This window comes from Phocoena sinus, chromosome 6 (genome assembly GCF_008692025.1).
Source record: "Phocoena sinus isolate mPhoSin1 chromosome 6, mPhoSin1.pri, whole genome shotgun sequence".
In the NCBI taxonomy this organism is placed as follows: domain Eukaryota; kingdom Metazoa; phylum Chordata; class Mammalia; order Artiodactyla; family Phocoenidae; genus Phocoena; species Phocoena sinus.
This window is the reverse complement of record NC_045768.1, coordinates 47,071,285-47,085,947: the sequence shown is the minus strand read 5'-3', so window position 1 is coordinate 47,085,947 and position 14,663 is coordinate 47,071,285. Positions and strand designations below refer to the sequence as shown.

Genomic DNA, 14,663 nt, shown 5'->3' with positions numbered 1-14,663 from the left:
TTACACTTTTACTTCGTGCAGTTTCAGATGGCAAATAAAAGGTTCATTTGAGTTTTCCCAAAGGTCTAGCTAAAGTCAGAATAAGGAAACATCAGTTTTTGCCCCATGATTTTGTTCCCTCACTTGGAAAAAAGTAAAATGTTGTCATTTTTTCCTCAAAAAGGTCTACAATGAAGAGAGGATAAGGACTATTTAGGCTATGGTAAAAAGTATGTTCCATGATATTGTGGCGTTGCCCTTGTGGGGCAGAAGTAGCAAATGCTCAAAACAATGTTCTAACTTAGCACATCCTGCACAACGTGGGTTGGATTCTGTTTTAAATGAATCTAATGGGACATTAAAATTCTTACCATGCCAGAAACATTTTTATAATGAGCGTGACTGCTACAATGAACCACAAAAACATAAAATCCATAGTTTGCCTCTTTCATGACATTTGGCAAGTTCACTACTATCTTCAAAGCAACGAACTTAAAGCTAAAAGAGGACCCAGAAAGACTGATTTTTTGTGTGGCTTCTAAAATCATCTTAGTCACACTTAATTCTTTAATACTCAATCAGAAGTAGTTACTGTACTGGTTTCTGGAGATGAGAATGAATAAGATGGTCTTTGAGGATAGTCAGCAAAAGGGAGAGAGATACATAACAAAGCAAGGAGCACGTGCTATCATAATTATATATCAGGGACAATGGGGGCACAGATGGAAAGTTTTTAAATTCAGGATGCTCCTGAGACTGCGGAGAAAGCCATAGAGGGCATGTGATGGGAGCCACATTATAGTAGGTGTGGCCACGCATGAGCAAACGCCTGCGGGAATGAAAAGATGCATGAAATAATCAGGAAGTGATGGGGCAGCGATGCAGAAATATTTTGTGGAGAAGGGACCTCTTCCCTCACACCTTATGAACTAGTGTGAGAAATTAAAGAGTGAGGGAAGGAACAAGGGAATGGAAATGACTCTAGAACACACAATAATCATGCCATTTAGTGACTACTCTGTAGGATGCTAAATGTTTTACTACTCGTTAGCTTATTCAGTTTTATTTGGTATAACTCAATAAAGTAGATATTATTATTCCCATTTTACATATGAAGAAACTCAAGTTTAGTAAGGATACTTAACTTTTGGAAGACATACTGCTAGGAGGGGTAGACTGAGAATTTAAACCAAGATGTTTCCTAGTCTTCTCATACCAAAGTTTTCTGGGGGAGGGGGCAGATAAAGTACCCCTAAAGTGCTGTAGGGGTTCAGGGATGAGCCAAGACAAACAGGCAGTGATGCAGAGATGGCATCGTGGAACAGTAGCCTCTGGCTCAGACAAACTAGAGAAGCGTGTGGGATCTAGAGCAGAAGCTGTATGTGGCGTCCCTGTTGGGAAAGGTCTACAGTGCTAGGCTGAGAAATTGGTACCTTCCTGCTTTACCTCCTCTGCTATGATTTCAACCTGTGACTTCATCATGTTTTAATTTATTGCTGTGTCTTGACCATTACCAATTGTTTTGTCCACAGACTCCTGATTGAAGAATTGGTTTTCCCCTACCTCAATTAGGAGTTTGTAGAATGTAAACTTTTTCTACTCTATGTCTAAAAAAAACAAGAAAAAATTATATATTGATATATCTAGTTTAAAAAAGATCAAGAAAAATAAAATTTTATTTTCTATCATTTTAGTTCTCTATGTAAACTACTCTTTATATTGGAGTGGCTAATTAGGAGTATAAAATAATCAAATTAGCCTTTCCACACTATCTGGAATGTTCTTCCTGTTTCTCCAGAAAGTTAAAAAAGTAACCATTTTCAACACCCAGAACATTTAAAGAGCATTTAGCATCCCTCCTCTCCCCCATCCCTCTCCTCTGAAGTGCCCACGGCTGGGGTCCTGTTCTTTAATCTTCTGGATAGCCAAGCTGGAGCTACTGAGGCAGAAAAGTTAGGTTGGATCGGGAAGCTGAGCTGCTGACTCCTTTTCAGAATGTTCAGGGAAGAGAGAGCCCCAAATAAGGAGCTAAGGGTGAGGCTCTGCTCTTTGATTTCCCTAATCCACAGGATAAAATTACAATTCATTCATACAAATCACTGTGGCCTAATTTATATTTTTTATCATAAACCTTACTAATCATACAACAAGGTCTAATCAGCCATATTTCTCGTCAGAGAAAGTAATAACATACTAAAAACAGTTTACTCCAGTCCTTCTGCTTTTGTAATAGGTATTTCGTTTCATCTCAACGACATCTGCTTATGTTCTATAAACATGTGTGAAGGCTAGAATAAGGAACAAATCATTAAAAGAACTTTTGTTTTAAGGAAATGTCAGCTTAAAAACAGTAACATAAAACATGCTTCCAACTGCTTCACTGCTGGCCTCAGTAAATGATGTTACCTGTGTTGATCCTGTGAAGGCCACTTTGTCTACATCCATGTGAGAAGAAATGGCCGCCCCTGCAGTAGGCCCGTAACCAGGGACAATATTCACTACTCCAGGAGGAAACCCTGCCTAAAAGATAACAAGTAAAATAGTTAGAACAGAACTGATCATTTAATTCTACAGAAAAAAGAGGAGAGTATGGGATCAAAGCTGCCTCTTTATGCTAATCTTATGAGTTTCTCTACAAAGAAAGATGCATATAGGTGGTTTTATTATTTATTATTATTCTTATTTCATTGTTTAGCCCACTTAAAATAACCTCAAGGGTTGCATTATTGATGGACTATTTCTCCTCAGAGTAAGTCCATCTTTGACTTTCATGGATCATTTGCTCCAATGATGGCTGTCTCAAATTTTATAATAGTAACTCAAAAAGATAGTGTGTGTAAAAGTGGTTGGTAAATTACTCACAAAGAAGGAAAACAATGTGTTTATTATCCATTCAGCAAAAATAAGAAACTAAAGCGATCTTAACATTTTTAGTTTCTACCTGTTGATTGATCAGGGCATACCAACTAGGTTGCAAATTCCTATCAGCATTATTTAATCAGAAAAATGTTAGGTTAAAAATGGTCATCCCATTCATGATCAAGCTTCACAGATTGATTCCAATCCCAATTAAAGAATTATCAAGTATAGAGCAGTGTGGCAACTGAAACAACACATTGAAATTTCATGTTATTTGCATCAAAATGTCTCATTTTGACATCTCTTTTGCCTACTTGTAATTTGAAGTGAAGAATATTTTTAAGATATGGATTCAGATTTCCTGAATTTTAAATTTCTAGGGACTAAAGCTTATTTTTTAAATATTGGTATGATATAAAGGACAGTAACTTGTTTGCAAGAAAAAATATATTAAAACAATCTAGATAGCTGATGAAAATAAATTTTATGTGCTCTTTTGTCAGTTTTTGAGCAGGAAGGTAAATGCAGAGGAAACCGTAATAGAAAAGAGAATATAAAGGTATTCCCTCATTGGTGAATGAGTTTAGAAATAATGTAGCCCAATGCCACAAGCAAGCATATTAGCTCAGAAGCCTCCAACTGTCAGATAGACTAGTTTAAGCTAGTTTAAATTTGTAGAATTTCCAGGCTGTTAGTTGCAGTTATATACCAACTTACAGTTCAACATTTGAAAGAAAATCATAGCCATTTCAACATGAACTTGCATTCATGGGTGTTGGGCAAAAGAAATTAAAAGAGTGATCATAAGGTGCAGTTGGACATGAAGCTTTTGGTCTGGCTTCCTGTCCTCCTTTGGGCAGAGGTTCATTTGGGTTGACTGCCGAAAGTCCCTGCCAGCAGCTATGCTTAATGCTTCCCCACTGGACAGGAGCCATTGGCAGATAATGTAGTTTACAGTAGCAACAGATGAAGTCTTCCTACTGTAAATCAGGACTACTGATTTCTTGCACATTTTTTTTTTAAGATATTTGAAATACAACTTTATTCTGATTCTAAACGAAAAGAAATGGGAATGACAGTAACAAACAAGATTCCACCTCTCAATATTGTCATGTGACTGTAGCAGTCTTACATTTGAAACTCAAGGAGGAAACAACTGTGTTCCAAAACAGCTAAATATGCAGGTCCAAAAAATAAAGGTTTTTTTTTTTTTTAACGGCCACATTCACTCCAAAGCCCATCCATCTCCTTCAGCATCCAAAGATTAAACATATTTTGATTTAGGAAACGTACCTCTTTTATTAAAGATGCCATGTGAAGAGCAGTCAGAGGGGTTTGCTCTGCTGGTTTCACAACCACTGTGTTTCCACAGCTGAGGGCAGGCCCTATTTTCCAAATGAGCATGACCAATGGGAAATTCCACTAGAAAGCAATATATAACAATAGATTCTTTGTATTGCTGAAAGCCACATTTGCTAATCTAACTTCCACATTATACACTCCCTGTAGATGTTAAACAAGAATTGTAGTAGTTTTGTTTAATCATCTGGTATATTCTAATTAAGTTCATTGCTCAAAGCAACTCATAAATGCTAAAAAAAAAAAAAAAAACCCTCCAAACAAACTAGATACAGGAAGAGAGCAGGAGAAAGTCATAAAATTTTATCAAGTGCTGTTATTTTGAGTTCTTTTTCTACCAGGAAAAAAAATCACTGCATGGTTTAGAAATCAAGCCTTACTATTAAATATATTGTAAGTTACCTGTAAGGGTTTAAAAAGTGTAATTATTCCTCCCTCCCTATAGGTCTTTAAATGTAACCATTTATCCAATAATAATATATAGTAGTATTTAATTCCAAGACAGATATCTTGCTAAAGACACAGAAGTCTAGGGTCTGGAGGCTGACAGCTTGGTTCACATCAGCTCAATCACTGAGCAGCCATGTCAATTCAGACAAGTTATATGCATTTTGTGTATGATTTCATCATCTGTAAGTGCTGAAAACAGTCCTCTCTACTTCAGAAGGTTGTCCTGGGGATTCATAGAGAAAGTGGGCCAAATGTTTAATGCAGTGAATTGTTCATCACAGGCATACAGTAAATATTAACAATTCTTAGTATTCAGGATTATGTAGTTTTTATGGGTTTTATTGGGATTTTTGAACTAATGAGCAATTTCATTCAAAATGTTAATATGTATACATTTCAATCTCATTGGAGCAGAAGATAAGTCATTGCCACTTCCTCATCTAAGAACATCAGGACATTTTATCATCTTTTCGTTTGGCCTTTTTGGCCTTTCTGAATATGTCAGTTAAAGTGAAATCATTGATAGTCTCCTATTTGTTGGACATAAAAGGAAATCTTCATGATTCTGCTTAAAATGGTACGTTCTCTAAGAGGAATGTGGAGTATCAAAGCCTCTTATCTGAAGGTAGGATATATTCCATACTGTGCTCCAAATGCCTCTGGCACAGTTTCTTCCATTTAGTTAAGAAATTTCATTCAATTTGAACACTCTGGTTGCTACTATTCTCTATGTTGAGAAGTCCCAATGAGGATATATTGATAGAAAGTGTTGGAGAGTGGTTGGCCATACTATACTTCACTGAAATGCTTGGCGTCTTGCACGATGACCACTTTGCTATGTACATGTAAAGCATGGGTCTTAAACAGAGTGCACAATACATCTTCTTAAAAACAAGCCATAGAGTAAAAGGTTAAGGTTTGGTGATGCTGTATATGGAAACACACTCAAGAGATATGCCAGAATATAGATAGGTTTCTGGACTACTAGTTCGTATCCAAAGGGTACGGCCACAGAGAGACCCAAGTTCAACAATTACTATATTTGCTCCACATTTAGCAAATATCTAAGCATTCATTTGTGCCCAAGAAATCTTCATTAACAAAAGAAATAGAATTGGAACTCACTTTTTTTTAACTGAAACTTATATGAGGGCAACTTACAGGAATGATTTGGCCACACACACCAATAGGCTCATTTCTTGTATAAGTAAAAAAGTTTCCATCTGAAAAATAAAACACACAATCATTTATAGACAAATGTGCTTGATATTCACAGAATGGTGGTTTGGGGCTGATGTGAGAGGAAGGTATAGACAATAATTTTTAAAAAAGAAAGAGAGAACATATCTCTGCTTATTTACAAAATGAAAAACTGAGCCCTCAAATAGTAATTTGAAATGAGAGGAACCATAAAACTGAGTTAGGTCAAAGCAAAGATGCACAATTGGAAAAGATCTGAACAATATTTATTCTATCTCTGATCCTATAGGAGGGCTACTTTCTAAATCATACTTGTTCTCCGTTTCCTTTCTTTCATGATAAAGGAAATAAAAGGTGTGTAACTAAGAAAGAAACTGTTAGAGTTCTGTTTCTGACAGCTCTGAGTTCTACCAGCAATTTTTTAAGTGCATAATATAATTTTAAAAATAGTAAAATTAAAATATAGTAGAATTAAAAAAATATCTCCCTGTGAGTGACAAGCCTTTCCTACTGGCTTGTTCTAAAAAGTCCTCTTCTTTTTGCCTACCGAACAATAAAAGCAAGCTCTCTTAATCTATGGGAAAAAATGCCAGAAGTAAAGGACATTTCCATCTGGATTTGATTGATTCATGTGCCTCCAAGTTTGATGTGGTCATCCTGAGGTTGCACTGTGCTTTGTGTTCGTTCTAGTTCCCACAAAAGTTTCCTGGCTATCATAGCAAGAAGGCTACTTATCAAGATCGATTTGTACTTTAAATGGTTTCTCCCATTTTATCAAAGGGTAAAGTAAAAGTTTCTGAAATAACCACAGTTCTTGGTCCCATCATGGTTTCACTCTCCCCTTTCCACTTCCTGGCTCTCACATCTAACCAGTGGGATGCTCCAGTTAGATTGGAAATGCACTTCGGGGCCAGTCCTGGAGGGTGTTGTATTTCCATAGTCAATACGTTTATATGAATTAAATTCTACTTGTAATGTTTTCTGACTCGATGCCTTTTCATATTCCTATCCTGTTGTGTACATACTCTATTAAGATACTAAAATGCATACACATTCACTCACACAAATTCTTAAGCCGTAAACACAGACCCATCTTTCTTTGAAACTATTTGAAACAAATCAATGTGAATTAGTTTGTTTAATTAGTCTGCTCTAACTATACTGAGTTAGACCAGGCACAGATGACCATAGCTGACTCATACTGGAACATACAAAGAGGCTTAAATAATTACATTATAGAAAGGGTATAAATGTCACCATTGGAATAAAACCCAAATAAATAATTTCAGAGGCCAGCTCTGAAAAGTTTGAGTTCTTAGAGAGACAACTGCTTAAATCAGTAATTGTGGGCATACGAATGTTCTTACTTTAATATTTTCTAAAGTATCTATAGTGTTATCTTCTGCATAATTATGTTGAAACAATTTTAAAACCCATATGATGAATCTTAGCAGAACGTCCAGGTTCAGAACTGCATTGTCTCAAAGTCAAGAAGAAAATAATTCTGCCCTACTTGGTTGACATCTTTAAAAGGGAGAGTTTGGAATTTTTCATCTCTACAATAATCTCCTCACCCCTACCGTCACCCACGGTGGTTTCCCAAAGCTACTTACCAATGGGTATCGTGCGGCCCTGGATCTTGTCAGCCCAACCTGCACAGTAGCGTAATGTTTTTATACAGCCTCCTAAATCCATCAGATATGCATTGGAAAATAGTTTTCCACCATTCATTGACTCCATTGTCTGAAAAAGAGATCACACCCCAAATCTAAACTTCCACAGAAATTTTAGATTAAAAAAATAGTCAATATTTTGAGTAATCGTGTGCTAGAGAATTTTGAAAATACTAGAAGAAGTCCTGTAAGCAATCTTTTGTAACCTCCTCTTTTTAAAAAGGAGACTAAAAAAAGAGTTAAAAGGACTTGCTTAAGATCATACTTGCTTAAGGACATAGCAAGATCTGGGTAGAAAAGGTAGTGAGATTCTGGTTTCTAAACCCTAGTGCCCTTCTATCTCATTCTGAACGTCCGCCAGTGAACCAGCTTTCTAGGAATTGGTCACAATTTGATATACACACAGCTTGTGAGAGTGGCACTTAGTCTCCTTAGTCAGATCAGAGTTCCAACAAGATTTCACTTATTGTATGATACAACTGTGGGTGACAATTTACTGTCAGTGACCATTAATAATGCCTCAATAATCATTTTTAATTTTTACATCCCATCTGGATATTCACACAAACTTAAGTAACCCCTGGATTTTTTTTTAATCCATGAGTTTCCTTCAACAAAAGTTTAAATTGTGAAACTCTGAGTTTTGCCACAATCAAAATTATTGTTTGAATGGTCAGGCTGTAAAGTTCAACATTTTCTAGTCTAGTGCCCTAATGGTTTTAGGATGACCTATCTCTTCTTTTCCTCCTTTTCTTAAGCAGAACTGTGAAGACTTTGGGGTGTAATGTTCTGCTGGGGCAGGAGTGTACAGGTGATAAACTCTTAAATCAGTTCCTTATCTGTTGTACAGTCTTCTCTCTCTGCATTATATTGTATGCTACCTCAAAACTTAATCAAATATGATTTTTGTATGCTTACTCTTTGTTCCCCCCTTACGATCTTATGCTGACAGAGGCAGTCAACATTCTGTAATTCACAGATCAGATAAATTAGGGAATGCAAGTTTTAACAAATTCTGCTTTCTTCCTGCAGGATGTTTTGGTTATGGTTGTTGTATTGTGTATAACTTCTAATTCCATATTTTTACATACTTTGAATTATGCTGAATCTTTGATTGGATAATAAATGGCCTTTTGATTAACTATAATTGCTAATGTTGATTTTAAAAAACATAAGCCTTTCTGTTGCCGCCAGTTAAGATTCTAAAGGTAGTAAAAACTTACTCTGAAATCTGATGTTGCTGTTGCTTTGTGTTAAATTGGCTTCTCTAGGAAAAAACAAGGAAACACCTCCCCCACTCATTTTATGTGCTGATTCATATAACTGCTGAAATGTGTTTTAAAAAGCAGTATACATAAAAATAACATTTTTATAAACACATGAATGGATTTTTCTTTATTATTCGCTCTTTCACCTATAAAAAGAACATAATTTATTCAAGACCATTGTGAACATGTACATTTCAGGAAAGGAAAAAGTGGCCATTTTATTAACTGTCTTGGTGGGCTAGATTATGGAGAAATAAGGTTTATTTCAAAGAAATATCCTGGGCACCTTTAACAAACTCCATGAGATTTTTTCACTTGAGGAGTTCAGTGGTCAAGTAAGTTCAAGAAAGCTGGTATATTATTCTAGGATCTTCATGCTGCATGTGACCTTATTTTATAAAGGCTCAGAAATTCTACAGTAAAGGAAAGAAACTTGTTTAATTGGATCTAACTCAGGGTCTGCCCTGGTGGTGCAGTGGTTAAGACTCCATGCTCCCAATGCAGGGGGCCTGGGTTTGATCCCTGGTCAGGGAACTAGATGCCACGTGCATGCCGCAACTAAGGAGCCCGCCTGCCACAACTAAGACCCAGTGCAACTAACTAACTAACTAAATAAATAAATAAAGCAAAAAGAACCAATGTTTAGACTGTAGACTCTATTCTGGGAGTAGACATTAACGTCATCTAAAACCAGAGTGCAGATTACTTACTATCCGAGAATAAGCTCAATGGTACCATTCATATACAAGAGCTGGTAGAAGTCTTTTTGTTTTATTTGTAGAGAGTATATAGTGAACACTAAAATTAAAACAACTCACCAATCCAAACAATGAACGCTTTCTAGAGATTTTGAGTTCTGCGTAGTTCGGTTAATACTCACTGCCAGAAGCAGACGATCTCTTTCGATTAAATCAGCCAACTTGTTTATTAGCCGTCCTCTCTCTGAAGCATCCATAGTACGCCATGGAGAGCCAATCTGAAAAGACTGTCTTGCGGCCTTCACTGCTTTGTCAACATCCTCCTGCAAGTCAAAGAACTCAATTCGTGGGCTAAATACATTAGCAAATCCAGTGGCAATAACCGTATAAAATACACTAAAACTCCTCATAAGCTGTGTCTTCATCAGCCTAATTCCAGCATACTGTACAAACTCAACTACCATATATTGGAATTATACCTGCTGCCTACTCTTTGGAATGATGAGTACCACACACATAGCACATGCTTGATTTCCTAGAATAGAAATATTATATTTTAATAGTTCCTATTATTGGCGTGCTTACCATATATCAGGTAATGTTCTAATTGCTTTATGAGTTAATTAAATTAACTCATTTAATTCTTTTTTTGTTTTTTTTTTTTGTGTGTGTGGTATGTGGGCCTCTCACTGTTGTGGCCTCTCCCGTTGCGGAGCACAGGCTCCGGACGCGCAGGCTCAGCGGCCATGGGTCACGGGCCCAGCCGCTCCGCGGCATGTGGGATCTTCCCGGACCAGGGCACGAACCCGTGTCCCCTGCATCGGCAGATGGACTCTCAACCACTGCGCCACCAGAGAAACCCTCATTTAATTCTTAATAATTTTATGAGACAGATACGTTCCCCATTTTACAGATGAAGAAACTGAAGCAAAGAGAAAGAGGAGATTTGCCCAAGCTCAATAGCTGAAAGTGGCTGAACTGTGTTTTAAAAGGAGCCCAGCTGACTGTAGAGTCTTTGCTCTTCACCACTGCATTTTACTGCTTTGGTGATTGGTTTGTCAAGAGTTCCAGGGAAAGCTCAAGATCTAAAATAGTGAATATCTTCTTGGATCTCTGGTGACTTTATGGGTTGTGTACTCTTATGAAGAACCTACTGAAGGGTGAATAAGAACTGTGTTTTGCTGTTTAAGAGTAAACATTATAAATATGTGCTCATTCCTCTTGTTCAGAGGGAAAAAGGCACAGAGGCAGCGGGTCTGGTATAGAGAAAGGGCGGTATATTACAACCTCTCATTTCCCAATTAGGTACAAAGAGTTCCTTTCATTCCCTAACTAGGTAAAGAAGTCAGTTTCTTATTATTAAGGCACTGCTTAAAATTACATTAATTCAAGCAAAAGTCAAATAATTGAGTAATTTCACACTCAGTCTTCTTGCTGTCTCTCATCTGTCCTCACTCATACTCTTTTTTCTGAACTGGTTTATTCCTCCTGTTGTTTCCTAGTCTGCCTCAGTTAAATACTTTCCCTGGCCACTCATTCCCATAGATCTTTGTTCAGATCCCATCTGAGCACCTATAGAATACACCTACTACAAAAATCACTACCTCTTCTATTACTACTTTGTCTTTTTTCCTTCCTCCATCTAATCAGCTGCAAACACTTTAAAGGCATAGATTTTCCCAATCTTCTTTTGCTTATCAGTCTGGTCACTACATGGAGCTATATAAGCTCCACAAATCATGGTACCTCTTAGGCCAGTGGGTTGTCTTTTGTGCAGGAGCCATAGTTTCCTTAAAGAATCTGAAGGGAAAATTGTCCTAAATTTTTTTAAGTTGCTCAAATTAAGCTGAACCCATTTAACGATGATACCCCCCCCCTTTGGGAGGCATGGATCTCAGATTAATATTCCCTGCCTTTGATTATATTCAGTCAAGAAGTCCCAAGCTGGGAATTCCCTGGTGGTCCAGTGGTTAGGACTCCACACTTCCACTGCAGGGACATGGGTTTGACCCCTGGTTGGAGAACAAAGATCCCACGTAGAGCCACCAAAAAAAAAAAAAAAAAATCCCAAACTTACAAGTCTGCATATTAAAATATAAGAAAAGTAAATTATTTTTACATTATTTATCACCACACTAAGATGATCTTGGGCCAGAGGGACATTTTAGAAGTATAATTCGGTCTGATTAAGTGATAATATTATCACAATACAGACTACAAGCAAACATTCTTTCACTGTAACCATCACACACTTGTGTATCTTTTCTTTTTAAAAAAATTTTTTTAGTTTAATTTTATTTATTTTTTTATACAGCAGGTTCTTATTAGTCACTTATATATCTTACTGTCTAACTTTTGAGAGAATAGTGATTATGTACAATAAAATACATGTATTCTTACTCTCCCTTCCTGAGAAATATATATACAGTCATATTTTGGGCATTCAGTTAATCACATTGATTGCTTATATTTGGACATTGTGTTATGCCATAGGTTCTCACCTTTTCCAAATTATATTGGAAGAGCACTGTTGAAAACAATTAAAAAGCAAACCACAAGAATCTGAAATTGCCAGCATGACCTGTGGATACCACAGCTTATAAAATACATTCTGCTCTGTGTTTAAAAAGGTCTGTGTGACACAGCTTTCGTATGGATCCGTGTGCTCCGTGTTCCCTCATCAGCCTTAGCCAAATATGGTTTATCATAGGCATCCTGGCCTCTCAAAGGGATATGGAATAATTGGCTTCAAGACAAGGAACGCTGCCATATGGAAAATATGTTCCTGGAGAATGCTGCTATAAATACAGACGTTTTTGTATCATGCTTCTCCTTTTCTCATATATTTTATCTTGCTGGCACAGAAATAGAATAATGGTAGTTAATATATAGGTCTGGAACAAAACAACCCTGATGTGAATTCTGGTTCCTCACCTATTAGCTATGTAAGCTTTGGAGCATCCATCTATTCATTCATCCATCTATCTAAAGATTTGCTAAACACTCTATTCTGTAGCATTCTTATCAGGCTGCTAACGATAAAGTAGTGAAGTAAAGAGACTGGCCTTTTGAAAATTCCAATTGTGTGGGAGAAACATACAACCAAATAATCACATCATTATTATAAACCATGAGAAATATTCTGAAGTGAACTATATTGTGATATGACTTCTCTCACCTTTGGTTTTCTTATCTTTAAAATAGGGATAATGTACCTCATGGAGTTCTGTTGAAGATTAAATAAGGTGACACTTGAAACACATTTTCTGTGACAGACATTATGTTAAGTGTTCATTAAATGGTAGTAAGTGCTATTGGAATCAGAGCAGTCAAAACAACCTTAAAATAACTCTCAGCAGTTGTAGTGTGTTTTAATCCTTCCTTTCAGTTTTCACTGCCCTGTATTATTTTAGGCTGTCATTATCTTGTATCGTTGCTAGCCTTCCTAAGTCCATTTTCTTCTCTCCCCAAACTGTCTTGCCTATTGCTACCAGGCTAATCTTCCTCAAATAATTTGACCTTATCACTTTCCCCTTCCAATATTTGCAAATGCCCCCTTTGCCCACAGTCCTTAGGTCAGACTTCTCTTTCTGATTTTCAAAGCCTAGCATTTTGGGGCCCCACTTCACCTACTCAAACTTGTGCTCACATTTTTTCTGCTCTGTCTGGCCCAACTACTTCTCACCTTTGCTCCTATAATTCTCCTCGCCTAGAATGTTCTACCAGCACACCTCTTTCCTTTCAAAATCCTACATATTCTTTAAGACGCAGCTCAAATATCACAACCTACCTACACCCTTGCCAGATTAATCCAGCTTGATAATAGCTACTAGTTAAGAGCTTACTAAGTTCCTGGCACTATGCTAAACCCTTTATAACCCCACAGTTACTGCTGTAGTTAAGCATCACAGACCTTGTTTTATAGGACATGAAATCTAGCAGATAGTAGAACCAAAATTTAGTCCCAAATCTGACTCCAAAATCCAGTTGTATAGCTCTTCAAGGCTATCCTGATAATGATCTCATTTGCAATGAATACTCACTGCTATCTCTATTATAAGCTATAATACTTCCTACTATTTGGGTCTACAATAGGCAGTTTATAAATATTTAATAAGTTTATTATGCATCTTATAAACTCATTATGTTACATTGATTTTATATAAGCATGCTCCTTATATAAATAATTTTCTTATATTGATATTTACAAGATAATTCATATCTTAATTGATTCCATTATATAACAAAGCTTTTACATTAACCCAAACTATTAGGCATAAGGGGTTTTTGTAAATTATTATTATTATTTTTTTATTCCAAGACTATTACTATTTCTTGGATTTTTAATCCATGACTAGCATTTCCAAGGACATAATTTTTTAACTAACTAGAAAACAATTTGATACCATTAACTCAGATTTTCTACCATCAATAATACTTTTACCTTATAGTGTTTAAAATGTTCCTTTTTGAAGTAGGGACCACAAGTTGAAAAGATGAAATTAAGGAAGGACTGAACTCTTCCATCCCTCCCAGACCGTGCATTTGCATATGAAATTTGTTCAGATTTGGAGAAAGTAGTTATCAGACCAGTTTTACACCTGTCATAGGCATTTACTTTAATGGACATTTACTTTTATCCCCACCAATTATTTGTTAGGTCATGCTTTAGTATTAAAAGCAGTTTTCGGGATTAGTCAGTATAGCCCAAAAGAGCCACTGAAGTGAAAAGAAAACAGTTCCCACCCCCATCTGTGCTTTTCTTTGTAACCTGCATTTGTTCTTGCCCTTCCTCCTTTCTTTACAGTACCATTGAAAGGCGGTATGTAGCCCATTGTTAGCTCCATTCTACTCATCAATTAAATCCTTAAAACCTCTTGGCTCATTATCTAAAGAGTCAGTTCCAGAATATTAGGTTTACTGTGACCATGTAATTTACTAGATTTGTACCTTTCACTAAGCAACGTTGGAAGTTACTATACATTTGTCAGCAAAATTGTGAGAACAGCAATAAAATTATTTTAAAGCAAATGCTGGTAGATCATTTCAAAAAAGAATATGAGGACAAGAGCACTGGATCTTAAGCAAACAGTTGCTTACTATGGACAGTTTATACCATAAACAATCTAACTTGAGAGATCAAGTATCCAGCCAACTCCATTAGCACGGTGACCTGA

General features: G+C 36.5%; 1 protein-coding gene across 2 annotated transcripts in view; it reads right to left on the bottom strand.

Annotated features, from left to right (window-relative positions):
• ALDH1A1 (aldehyde dehydrogenase 1 family member A1) overlaps positions 1-14,663 on the bottom strand; it is a 54,125-nt gene that overhangs the window by 17,538 nt on the left and 21,924 nt on the right. For both annotated transcript variants that reach the window (XM_032636137.1, XM_032636138.1), the window contains exons 3-7: positions 9,669-9,809; positions 7,461-7,590; positions 5,809-5,870; positions 4,132-4,260; positions 2,386-2,499 (exon numbers count right to left, since the gene is read on the bottom strand). In XM_032636137.1, coding sequence (XP_032492028.1) covers positions 2,386-2,499; positions 4,132-4,260; positions 5,809-5,870; positions 7,461-7,590; positions 9,669-9,809 — 576 coding nt within the window. The remainder of the gene's footprint in view (positions 1-2,385; positions 2,500-4,131; positions 4,261-5,808; positions 5,871-7,460; positions 7,591-9,668; positions 9,810-14,663) is intronic.